This window comes from Plecotus auritus (genome assembly GCF_963455305.1).
Source record: "Plecotus auritus genome assembly, chromosome: 8".
Lineage (NCBI taxonomy): Eukaryota > Metazoa > Chordata > Mammalia > Chiroptera > Vespertilionidae > Plecotus > Plecotus auritus.
This window is the reverse complement of record NC_137782.1, coordinates 25,204,617-25,217,547: the sequence shown is the minus strand read 5'-3', so window position 1 is coordinate 25,217,547 and position 12,931 is coordinate 25,204,617. Positions and strand designations below refer to the sequence as shown.

Genomic DNA, 12,931 nt, shown 5'->3' with positions numbered 1-12,931 from the left:
AGGCCTGAGTTGGGTGGTGAGTCCTCGACTGGGAATACAAGCATTTCCTAGGTGGAAGTTGTCCCACTCACGTCCTGGAAAAGGCTGACTGGGGCAGTGATGGCCTTCTGCTCCTCAAGGTAAGACTCCCAGGACCAGCCTTCCTTCTTCTCCCCTGACGCTGTGGACAGGAGACACAGGCTGACATGGGAGAGTGGGGATGGTAATGGAGAAGGCCTGAGGGCCAGAGCTGGCTATGAACGAACTTTGTTCCATTTTTCTTAGAACCAAAATGTCAGAATGGGGGCCAAAACAGCAAGGTCAGACCAATGATGGGTACAGACTTGCTCATACCACCAAAGGGAAGCAATGCCATGTGATACTCAAGTCTTTGGATACTGAGCCTGGCAGCGAGGCCTACTTACAACGGGATAGAGGCTAAACAAACAGATGAGATAACCCCAACAAAGAACACACATATACTAATACACAAACCATAAGCATTGTTTTTTTCTCATACTCTCTCACACACACTAACTGATGCTTACCTATATATGTACAACACACCATCACAACTGTAACCTACACTCCCAGCCTCACGCCTCCAAATGCGCGTCCACACAATACTTGAATATATATCCATAGGCCACATACCAGGCTGGCTGCCGTTCCACGCCTCCCTTTCTGGAATGCTAGCAGTGGGCTGTCCCTCTGGATCCTTTCTTTCTTCTCGCTTCTCCTGTGGAAGGCAAGCCTGATCCCAGCTTCCTGTCCTCATGAATTTGAGAGAAGCCCCAGTCGCTATTCCCGGCCCCTGTCTGGCTCTCTGGCCACATGGTGTTTTGCCCCAAACAGGTGGAATTGCTCCTAGGCCACCAGAAGGAATGCAGCTCCAGCAGACAACCTCCTACCACTTGGACACAGAACCCCATGAACACCCCCCCCCCCCCCACCAGCTACACAACTGGACTACAATTCACCTCATCCCCATGTAGGGGCACAGGACACAAACGCCTGCCTGTGCTGATTCTGACTGCCCACCGGGACTCTCATGCTGTTTCTTCCAGCTTCTCTGCAACTAGAGCCCTGTGCTCCCTGGCCTCTGGCCTAGTGACGGGGCTCCCGTGACGGAGCTCTCCGTCTATCCACTCAGCTCTCCTGGGTGCCGGTGCATGGGAGTGTGTTTTAGCCCTGGCGCTAGACTGAGATGGGAGCTCCAGAAAAGCAGCAGAGTGATTTATTCATTCCCCTCCAGCCAGGTACAGGACCTGACTCAGGATGAGACCCTAAAATATGATGAGTGAGTCATTAAGTGTCTTCTCTGGCCCAGTCCCATGACCTGGATTGATGGAGAGGATAGTGGGATTGAGGGATAGCCTCTGGCCTCCCCGTTCCCTCCCACTGTCCTCTTCCTACCACAGCATCTGGCTCCGACTCCTCTGATGGGCTGTGGTACTCCCTGTACTTCCTCTTCTTCACGGGTTTGAGGAGCTCAGAAGTGCTGGTGTAGTATTTCTGGCCCGAGGCGTTCTCCACTATGACTGACCTGAGGGAGGGGCAGCCTGAAGGAAAGAACCACTGGCCCACCAGGCACCACCCAGCCCCTCTCCGAAGCCATAAGCAGAAATGGGACTTTGGGGCCCCAAAGCGGAGCAAGTGGAGGGGTAAGCCCTGAGCCTTACCGCTCCTGAAACAGCGGCGGGCAGCCATCCCTGGAGGAGGCAGGATCTGGACGGGAGCCTTGCTGAGGCTCACACGCCTGGCACTGACATGTGGCACCATTCTCTGGGGGGTCTTGCGGGGGATCTCCTGGAGGGTCCTGGGGGAGGTCCGCTGTGGGGGCCAAAGGGGCCTCAGGCCCTCCACCCCATCCCAGCCACACCCAGGCTCCTCCCACTTCGGAGCCCACGTCCCCCAGGCCCTGGCCTCCCCCTTGGTCCTCCCTCCTCGGGCTCCTCCACTGGCCACCGCCCCGCACCCCCCCTTAAGCCTTCCCCACCTACGACCAACCCCTGGGCGCACCTGCAGGAACCCGGCCTCGCCCCCGACAGTGGCTCCACCCGCGCAGGGGCCCCCGCTCAGGCCTGGGCTCCTACCCGGCTGTTGGGTGCCCGCATCGCCGCCTCCCGCCGGTGCCTGGCCAGCTTCGTACTCGGCCACACCTTCCCGACGCAGCTCGGGGCTTGGGGGCTGCTCGGCTCCCACCATGTTCCGTGGCGCGTACTCCCTTAGCCGGCACTGGAGCGCGGTAGGGTCTCAGGACGGTGACTCGGTGATTTGGTACCAGCTTTGGACCCACCTCTAGTCTCACGGTCCCTCTCCCACCGTCTCACCCAAGCCACGCCCCCAGCATCCCGCTGGGCTCCGCCCCACCCAAGCCACGCCCCCAGAGCCCACTCCCCAAGAACCAGGTCTCTAGAACCCCTCGTGACTCCAAGCCAAGTCCCCAGTCCTTCTCTCAAAGCCCCACCCACTGAGTCCTACATCCCCGCCAGCTGCCCGCACTTTCCACCTCTGGTCCCGCAAGCCCCATCCGCAGCTGAGGCTGGACCTCGCCAATCCCCAGAGACACTGACCCGTAGGCCGCCCCCAGGAGGCGGGGCCGGGGCCTCGGCCTCGGTCCACCCCAGAAGCCGCACTGTGCTGGCGCTGGAGCTGGCCGCCGGCCCTGCGCTCAACTGCGGCAGAACCGTGGCCATGACAGGTACGCTGCCGGGCACTCGCTGTGGGGCGCCCACATGGATCGACTCCCGTGGGAAGCAGGACACATCCAGGGAACTGCTGGGCAGGCCAAGGGTGGCAGAGCTGGCTGTGAACAGATACCCAATCAGACACCACACAGGTGAGCCTGGTGGCTCTACCCCAAAATCGCCATGCATGTGTAGGCAGGTGAAAAGTACCATTTCCTCCCCAGGATCCACACCTGCTTGGGCAGGCATGGGGATGCTCCTCCTCCCAAGACCCCTGGCTTGGCCCACCTGGAATGATGAAGGCAGTAGTGGGCAGGTGAGGGCCAGAACCTGGGCTGCCCCTGGCCACCAGGTGCACGCTGACCTCCCCTGTAGAGGGCCCCTTCAGGGTTCTCAGCATCTCCATTTCAGCATGCCCCTCCATCCTGGTAGGCCTACAACCAGAACACAGCCCCCAGGGTGATCAGGGAGGGAGAGGGCTTTTTTGAGAAGGAGGCCCAGCCTCAGAGAAAAGTGTGAGCCCCGAGGGGAGTAGGGTGTTTTAGGAACATAACATTAAGTCTGACACCTGGCTGTAACCAGGTCACCCAGGTGAGGGCTCTGGCCAGGCCCTGCACTTCCCCTCATGTCCTAAGATGTGTGACGGTGCTTTGTAAACTGTGACATACAGAACTGACTCCGGGGAGTATGTCTCAGGTCAAGGTTCTGTCTTCATGACAGAGCCCAGGCCAAGTCCAAACTCCATCTTTCTCAACCCCCGCCTCCATCCCCAACAGAATCACTCCCTTCTCCATCTGGGATCTTGGAGCCCTCAAGCACCAGGTTCTCCCTCATTTGCACAGGTCCATTTCCCCCGGAGGTGGTCTTTCCTGATCATGTTCTTTTATGCCACCTGTCCACCACGCCCTCCCCAAGCACAGTGGGCACTCAGACATTTGTTGAATAGCCCTGGCCAGTAAGGCTCAGTTGGTTGGGTGTCATCCCATGTACCAAAAAAGGTTGCCTGTTGATTTCCCATCAGGGCACATGCCCCAGTTGTGGGCTTGATCCCCAGTGGGGGCCACGCCGGAGGTAGTCGATCGATGATTTTCTCTCATCACTGATGTTTCCATCTCTCTCTCCCTCCCTCTCTGGAATCAATAAAAATATATTTAAAAAACATAAAGAGGTGGTTGAACAGGTAAATATAGGGGAACAAAAGACCTAGTGACATAAATATACTTAATATCAATCATTATTTAACGCCTAAAATGTGTTAGCCACTGTCCTAGACGTCTTACCAACTCTGTCCGGTAGAATTTTCTGTGATGATGGGAATGTCCAACACAGTAGGCACTAGTTACATGTGGTTACTAAGCACTTGAAAAGTGGCTGGTGTGACTTGAGAAATAGAATTTTTAATCTTGTTTAATTTAAATTTAAATAAGTGGCCATAGTTATTGTATTGAAAAGCACAACTTTATACATATTTTAATTGCTTGTTGGCTCTGTCTTCAAACCACATCTCAGGGTCTGACCACTGTTCTCCATGTCCATTGCCACCATGCTAGTCTCACCCACCATTAGCTCTCTTTGGTTTTAGAAACTGCCTCCTAACCCATTTCCTGTTCTTTCTCTCCTGTCCCCCTGTAGTCTATTCTCCAGTAAGTGAGCGCTTTTAAAGTGTAGATCACATTATCTATTATCCAAAATTCTTCAATGGCTCTTCATTGGCCTTAAAATCAAATCAAAATGCTTTACCCTATAGAATCTAACCGTCTTCCTCTCCACCTTCATCCTCCACCCTCTTCCCCAAGTCTCCACCCTGGACAGGATCTGGTTTCCTTCTATTGCTTGACATACCACTTTCGAGCCTTTGCCTTGGCTGTTCCCTCCACCTGGAATGCTCTTCCCAAAGATGTCTGCTTGGCTGCCTTCTTCCCATCCTCCAGGCCTCAGTGCAGGGGTCACCTCATCAGAAGAGGTCTTTCCTGCCCTGACCGGTTTGGCTCAGTGGATAGAGCGTCGGTCTGCGGACTCAAAGGTCCCGGGTTCGATTTCGGTCAAGGGCATGTACCTTGGTTACCGGGCACATACCCGGTGGGGAGTGTGTAGGAGGCAGCTGATCGATGTTTCTCTCTCATCAATGTTTCTAACTCTTTATCCCTCTCCCCTCCTCTCTGTAAAATATCAATAAAATATATTTTTTAAAAAAGAGGCAGCCAATCAATGATTCTCTCTCATCATTGCTGTTTCTATCTCTCTTCCTCTCTGAATTCAATAAAAAATATATTAAAAAAAAAAGAAGAGGTCTTTCCTAACCTCTCAAAGTAGCAGCCTACCTGTCACTCTTTTTTACTGCTTATCTCATTACTGTGTTTATTTCCTTCATTATAATCAACAATGATCTTCATTTACTTCTTTATGTTTGATCAGTCATCTCCACATAAATGTAAGCTCCATGGGGGCAAAGATGTTATCTGTCTTGTTCACTTCTGCTTCCCTGGCACTTGGAATGGTGCCTGGCACACATTAGGTACTCAACAAGTATGTGTGTTGGATTTCGGTAATTTCAACATGTTAATAAAAAGCACGGTGTGGAGCTCTAGCCAGTTGCGCAGTGGTTAGAGCATCCGCCTGCGGACTGAAGGATCGCAGATTCCATTCCCTTCAAGGGCGCATACCTCGGTTTCAGGCTCGATCCCCAGCCCTGGTTGGGGCATGTGAGGGAGGCAACCAATCGATTTATCTCTCTCACATTGATGTTTCTCTCTGTCTCTCTCTCTCTCCCTTCCACTCTCTTTAAAAATCAATGGAAAAAATATCCTTGGGTGAGGATTAAAAAACAAAAAACACTGTGTTGATACTTGGTTGCTTTAAGGTGTTAGCAGTACTTGACAGTGGCTTCTGGCATACAAGTTAAAGAATGTGAGCCTAGTCTTTTTTTTTTTTTTTTAATAATGTAGCACTTATTTATTTTTTAAAAATGGTACAGCTACTTTATTTTTATTTATTTTTTAATCCTCACCCGAGGATATTTTTTTCATTGATTTTTAGAGAGAGTAGAAGAGAGAGGGAAAGACAGAAATATTGATGTGAGAGAGACACATCGATTGGTTGCCTCCTGCATGAGCTCCGACCAGGGCCAGAGCCAGGGAGGAGCCTGCAACTGAGGTACATGCCCTTGACCGGAATCGAACCCAGGACCTGAATCAGTCCACAGGCCCATGCTTTATCCACTGAGCCAAACCGGCTAGGGCTGAGCCTAGTCTTAAGACATAGTTAAGACAGTTTGAATCTCAGTTCCACTACTTAATACCTATTACTCTGAGTAAGTAGCTTACCCTCTCTAAGCTCAGCTTCCTCATGTGTAAAATGAACCTGGTAATAGTATCTACCTAAAGGGCTTTGATTAAGATTAAATGAAAAAAAAATCTGTGAAATCTTGATAGCAGAAGGCCTTCAACAAATACCAATCCACTCCCTTTTAACAGAAATTCCAGGGAACTTGGTAGCTTCTGGCTAATAACACGGAAGCTGCTTGCTTGCAAAATCAGCTTACAATGGTTGCTGTCTCTCCCACCCTCCCTCCTGATGTTCTTTTGACTTTATTTTCCAGCATTTCCTTCCTAAAATAGAGTCCATCTTCCACATTATAGAGTGTATACTCAGGTAGGCAAAGGCAAGATATGTAACCTGATTAAGTAAGGCAATATTCAAACCAAGGTCTGTTTCCCCTTTTATATTTATAAAATAGAATTCCCTGAATTTTAATTCCAATTATTTTGCTTTGCACAGCTGACATACTATTTGTACCATTTAAGTTCTTTTCAATAGAGTCAATCTGTTTATGTAAAACATTGTCAGTCATTCAGAGTGACTGTGGTTACTCTTGAAAGAATTCCATTCTGTTTCCAACCTATCACATGTTTTAGGTCTATCCAGGGGAGGGACTGCGAGGACTGCCCTTCTGTTCAGGCTTGCTGCCTTTTCTCCAGCACACACTGCAGGGCCAGCTAGGTGTCCGCACCATTCTGTGCTCTGGGAATACAATCTCCAATAACACTAACTGCTCTCATGAAGCTTATATTCTAGAAATAAGGGCTAAAGTTGAGGCTGGGGATAAAATTTGAAAATCATCATGAAGAGATGGCCTTGAAAACCTTAGGACAGAGAATAAAGAAAAAGGTGGGAGCCTTCGAGCATGCCAAGATTTATAAGATGGGAAGTGGATGCTCTAGCAAAAGAGACTTAGAAGGAATCTGCAATGTGGTGAGAAGGGATGCAGAAGCGTCTGGGCTTCTGGAGGATACGTGAGGCAATTTTTCAAGAAGGTGGAACTGCTCAGTGGTGTTGGATGCCACTGACAGATCAAGTCAGATGAGGGCTAAGAGCTGGCCATTTTAGCAATAAGGAGGTCATCAGAAACCTCAAGAACCACTTCAGAAGAGCTGTGGACACAAAAACCTGATCGGAGTGGGTTTTAAAGAGAAATTTTTTTTATGAAAAAAAAAATACAACAAAACAAAACAAGAAATTGTTGATCAGTTCAATATTTATTGAGCACCTACTATGTGCCAGACACTCTTCTAGACAATGCAGATTTACCAGTGAACAAAACAGACACCTCTGCCACAGAGTCTACATTCTACTGGGGAAACTGACAATAAGGATTGGTCCTGTACGAAAATAGAGACAATGGGTCTAATAACTCTTTCAAGGGGTTAGAATGTGAAGGAGAGCATGGAAATGGTATCTGGAGAGTGATGTGGTCTCAAGGAAGAGTTTTTGTTTGTTTGTTTTGCTTTTAAAAACAGGAAATGTTACAGCATGTTTGTAGCTGATGAAAATGAACCTACAAAGAAGAAATGGACAGTGTAGGAGAAAAAGAATAATTCTAGAAGGCAAGCCCTTGCATGTGCAGGAGGGAGAGGATCACCTTGTGCACCTGTGTGTTGGGACCCATTGCATGTGGTTGTGGGCTCTTGGCTAGCAGCACCTACTATTTCTATGGTCTTTCTCCCTAACTAGACAATTGGCTTTTCTGAAGCCTGGAACTGCCTTCTCTATTACTTGAATTCACCCCTCCTTTACCGCTACCACCCCTCTATTTGAAGCTTACACAACATTTTCATAAGCAATGCCCCACTAGATCCACACAGCAGCACAACTGGTCTGATGTGGCTCCCAGGCCTGAGCCAGGTGCAAGGAATCCGTCCACTCCTACCCCTGCAGTTGGGTCACACGTTCAGAACCTCACTTCTGTGGCTTCTGCACCTGCTGTTCCTTCTGCTTGGTACCTTTTCCATCTTTCTGGAAAATTCCTAATCATCCTTCAAGATGCAGCTTGAGTGACTCCCAGAATCCACCCCCAAAACAAAGTTAATCACTCTCTCTCCTGTGTTCCACTCCACCACAATCTATGCATTAACTTCTCCGTCTCCCCCAGACACAGAACAAAGCTCCTGGTGTGCAGAGAACTTGATCCAGAGATTGCACTCCACAGTCACTGAGTGACTGAATCACAGAGGTGGGAGTAAAGGCTGGTCAATAATGTAAGAAACAAATGGTACTGAAATACATAAATGGCTTAGCCATTCTTGCCTTAGGGACTAGAATACTATTTCCTCCTCCTGTGCTGCTCAGAGGCTGGTGGAAGAGGGGATAAAGTGGGAGGTCCCAGCTCCGGTGAAAGCTGTCACTGATAGTCCTCAGCTGTCAGCTTCTCTGGCAATTGCCCTCAGCCAGGGGAGCTGCCCCGCCAAGGGCCCTCTCCTGGAAGCGGCTATCCAGTTGACTAGTTGATATCACTTATAAAGGCCCGGCCCCCTTGACTCAATGTGGAACACCTTTGCAAGGCCATCTCCGCTCCAGAGGCCTCTGTAGAGACTACACAGGCAGTTCAACTTCTTTGCCCAATCACCCTCCTGTAGGGGTGATATTTCCAAGGGCACCCCAATAGACCTACATTCAAGCCTCCCTCTCAGAGTCTGTTTCCAGGTAACCTGACCTAAAACAATCGTTGGATCCCCAGCGCAGAGCTGTGTCTGGCACATAGCAGATGCTCAAGAAATACTTACTGAATAAATGTGCTGTGTTTATTTTTTCTTGGTCTCTCTGTCGGCCAAGGTTCCCCCACATTTTGCCCCTCAAGGCCTCCTCGTATACAACAGACACTCAATAAATGCCCTCGTTCTAGGTGTTGGGGGTAGGGAGCTAGGGCCTAGATACCCCCCTCCCCCAACACACACACGGCCGGACGCCGGGGGAGGGGGGGGGGAAGTTGGGGGGCGCTAAGGGATGGGGTTGGAGCGGGTTCCAGGGTAGGGAGCCGTCGCCCGCCTTCCATCCGAGTCCTCCCGGGATTAGTAGAGCCGGCGGCGAGCCGGGCGGTCACTGATCCGTGAGCCTCGCAGAACGATTACTTTTTAAAACGCCAAAATGGCGGAATTCTTTTTATTCTTTACCTCTATGGCAGAAAACAATAATTACCCAATTTTCTGTTATAAAAATCGGAAATGAACGGAAGGGAAGAAAAAGTTTGCCAAATGACCCATTTCCTAAGAAAACCCAAACCCCGCCCTCTACTACAGCCTTCCATTAATGAAAAACTCTTGATTGTATTTCTCTAGAAACGAAGCCTCCTCTCTCCCGACCTACAGGTCGTGGCCCGCAGCAGCACGGCGGACACCCCCAGCCCCGCACCGCAGGGCCCGCCGCTCTCTGCCCAGACCCCCTTCAGCTCCCGCCCTCCCGAGCCTCCTCCTCAGCCCGCGGAGCCGCACAGCGGGGCGGTCGCTGTGCGGGGCGGGGCCGGGTTGCGCGGCAGTCCCGCACCCCGGGTCCGAGCCCACTGGCCTGCGATCTCCCTACCTGCGAGGCCAGCCAGTGGCCGCCCAGCGCCGAACTACGGTCAGAGCCCAGCCCGGCACGCGCCTGCGCGCACTGGGGGACGGGCCCGCCTCTCTGCAGGACGCGGGGTGCGGACCGCGCGCGGCGCAGGTTTGGGGGGCGTGGGGCCCGCGCGTTCGACAGCGCCCGCGCCCTCTGCTTGCCTTCCTGGGCGGCCAGGCCGCGTGGGCCTAAAGTCCTTTCCCCTCTGGCGCCGGACTGCTACGCGGGCGAGGCGGCTGGAGATTCTTTCTGTCACCCACAGCCTGCAGCGCCCCGGGCGGGGCGGGGGTGGGGGCTCACGCACCGCCGAGCTGGAAGAGAGAGCCCCCAGGCTGAGAGGGGGGTGAAAGAAGCTGAGGCTGCACTCCGGCAAGCACCCCGGCCGGTCGCTGCGCTGTCTAACGCCTTTCCACCGCTCCTGCCCCCCACCTGCAGAAGGGGTGCCAAAGAGCATCCGTGAAGGCCCCAGGAGAGGCGAAGGACTGTGCGATCTAAGGGAAGGAGGCCGCGCGCGGCGTGGGTAGTGACCTGGCCCTGCCTGGGTGAAAGGCGGCATTAAGCCGCTCCTGCGTTTGGATGACTCCACTGCCTTTGGCTGAGAGTGTGGCCTGGGGCACAACATTGTATCCTCCAGTCCTCCATTTGTAAAAACGGTCACCTACTTCCTGGCATATGGTTGTTCTCAGTAATCGTTCCTGTTGTGGGGTTGCCTTGAGCAAGTCACCCCTCCTCTGTGCTTCAATTTCCTTGGCTGCTCTCTCTTTCTGCTTCCACAGATTTAACTAGTCAATTCTCCCTTTACTGGTTCCTGTGGCATTTACATAGACTTGTGTAATGCAAGAGGTTGAGAAATTGCGAGCTTGCCCTGACTAGTTTGGCTCAGTGGATAGAGCGTCAGCCTGCGGACTGAAGGGTCCCGGGTTCGATTCCGGTCAAGGGCATGTACCTTGGTTGGGGGCACATCCCCAGTAGGGGGTGTGCAGGAGGCAGCTGATCGATGTTCCTCTCTCATTGATGCTTTTAACTCTCTATCCCTCTCTCTTCCTCTCTGTAAAAATCAATAAAATATATATTAAAAAAAAAAAGAAACTGCGAGCTCCAAAAAAAAAGGAAGGAAACATTCGTTTCTGTATCCCTAGCACCCAGCACAGAGCTGGATGCTGAGTGAGTACTCAATAAATATCTGTTGACTAAATGGTGTGCGCATGCAGATGAAAACACAGCACTTCTTTTTTTTTTTTTTTTTCAATCTGTGTATGATGCTGGGAACTTTATTCTTTGTCACAAAAGCCTGGTTGCATAATATTAGGTTGCATGAATTAAAAACAAATCTGGAGAGACCAAGATGGCGGCATAGGTAAACACCTGAAATTGCTGCCTCCCACACAGCACTTCTTGGTACATTCTAGAGCCCCAGGCCCTTCTCCTACACCAATGATTTAATCATGATTTAATCGTATCTATTAAGGTGGTGGCCACAGGTTGGACCTACAGGTTCCTGACTTCAAGTCCAGATGAGGAAATTGTTCCTTATTAATTGTAGGCAAAATTCCCCAAATTGTTGTGGTCATCAGGTTTAATGTATGCAGCATTTAACTATTCTGGTTGCTATGCCAATGCACTGCATATGTTCTTCCTCACTGCAATGTCAATTTTTAATCATATATTATTGGGAACAGGGTTGCATCAGTTGAGGATGCTGGTTGCCATAACAATAGGTTTCTTTTTACACATCAATACACACACAGCCATCCGCTTATTTTTCTTTCATCTCTGTGCAGACTGTGCTTGTTCTAGATTCCAAAGGGTTTATTTTAGGTTTTCAGATTAAAAAAAAAAGTGGTGGAGCTACACAAACATATGGCTTCTCAACAACATGCATCCGTGAGGTAGTGATTCAGACAGACCAGTATGAGCTGGGGGACCCTGGAATGAACATGGATTTGAGTTGCTGAGATACTATTTTTCTGTTCATTAACAGTACGTTGGTTTTCATACCTTTGGTGGGCTTGCTTGCCTGAACACCTTCAGGGATGGAGAGCCCTTCCCAAGTTGATGTGATTTGGGGAAGGTTCTGACTCCTATAGCCAGAATTTGCTCTGCTGGTCCAGTGTGCCCTCAGGGAGCAAGTGAACAAGTCCAACCCTTTGGCCCCAGTGTCTTCTCTAAGTTAACCCCCTAACCAAGAATGGACCCCCAACATTTAAAACATTGATGATTAGAACCCTGGTCAGTTTAGTTCAGTGGTTAGAGCACCAGCCTGTGGACCGAAAGGTCACGGGTTTGATTCCTGGTCAAAGGCACATACCTCAGTTGCAGCCCCAGTTGGGGCATGAGCAGGAGGCAACCAATTGATGTTTCTTCCTCTCTCCACCTCCTCCCTCCCTTCCACTCTCTCTAAAAATCAATGGAAAATATACATATTGATGACTAGAAACACTGAGAAAACTTATTTGTAACACCTTTTTGTTCCTACAGATTTTAATTCACCATTGAGGCAATCCATGTGTTTTAGGAAAATCATCAGGATGTGCCTTTTATGTAAGTGTGAAAACACTTCTGGTTTCAGCAACATGGCAGACTTTGCTAATAGGGAGCCCTTTCTAACACAAACACCCCCAAATCCTGGATAAAATATTACAAGAAAGGAAGCAAGCCAGCAAGCCAATAAAGGAGCAAAGCAAATTCATTGCTGAACTTGTAAGAAGGGAAAATCAGCAGGAGCCAGAAACAGAGGCAAACAGAGGCAAACTGATGTCTCCCTTGTCCTGGAGGTAGCTATTGGATAGAGGCAGGAACCAGCTGCTAGGGAGTTGTTTGATCACACACATGACAGATGATGGAATCTTGGGTCATGTGATAATGGGAGTTGGAACTGAATCCCCTGTATAAAGACTGGACACCCCCCACCCCCAGACTATATACTTGTGAGCCCATGGTGGGGAAGGCAGGGGAGGGCCACATTTCCATCAAACATGGCTAGCTTAAGGTACCGCTTACCCCTGGGCGTTGGGTGTATGTTATCCAGCACATCAGAGACTGACAAAATTTCTATTTGGCTTTGGGAATTGATACCTATATTTGTAACCACTAGAAAAATTTGCCTCAGTGAGGGCCAGAGCCCCAGCTATTTCCCTTACCCCCACTGTTCTAAATATCTGAACCTTTTTCTCAACATATTGTTAGAATTCATTTTATGATGATGCTGAGGCAACCAATGAAAAAGAATCAATCGATCAAATTGCATTAGTTTTGCCTAGCCAGTTTGGCTCAGTGGATAGAGGGTCGGCCCGCAGACTGAAGGGTTGAAATATGATTCTGGTCAAACGCACATACCTCTCGGTTGCAGGCTTGACCCTGGGGCATGTGCGGGAGGCAGCCAATTGATG

At 50.2% G+C, this 12,931-nt stretch overlaps 1 protein-coding gene across 8 annotated transcripts in view; it reads right to left on the bottom strand.

Annotated features, from left to right (window-relative positions):
- L3MBTL1 (L3MBTL histone methyl-lysine binding protein 1) overlaps nucleotides 1-9,558 on the bottom strand; it is a 59,685-nt gene extending 50,127 nt beyond the window's left edge. For 3 of the 8 annotated variants that reach the window (XM_080683139.1, XM_080683143.1, XM_080683144.1), the window contains exons 1-8: nucleotides 9,522-9,552; nucleotides 2,958-3,103; nucleotides 2,556-2,788; nucleotides 2,076-2,217; nucleotides 1,662-1,812; nucleotides 1,396-1,525; nucleotides 634-718; nucleotides 72-160 (exon numbers count right to left, since the gene is read on the bottom strand). In XM_080683139.1, coding sequence (XP_080539265.1) covers nucleotides 72-160; nucleotides 634-718; nucleotides 1,396-1,525; nucleotides 1,662-1,812; nucleotides 2,076-2,217; nucleotides 2,556-2,788; nucleotides 2,958-3,093 — 966 coding nt within the window. In that variant the 5' untranslated portion in view covers nucleotides 3,094-3,103; nucleotides 9,522-9,552. Of the gene's footprint in view, nucleotides 1-71; nucleotides 161-633; nucleotides 719-1,395; nucleotides 1,526-1,661; nucleotides 1,813-2,075; nucleotides 2,218-2,555; nucleotides 3,104-9,521 lie in introns of all 8 variants that reach the window. The other 5 variants (XM_080683140.1, XM_080683142.1, XM_080683141.1 and 2 more) reach the window with 4 other exon arrangements.
- Nucleotides 9,559-12,931: the final 3,373 nt, after the last annotated feature.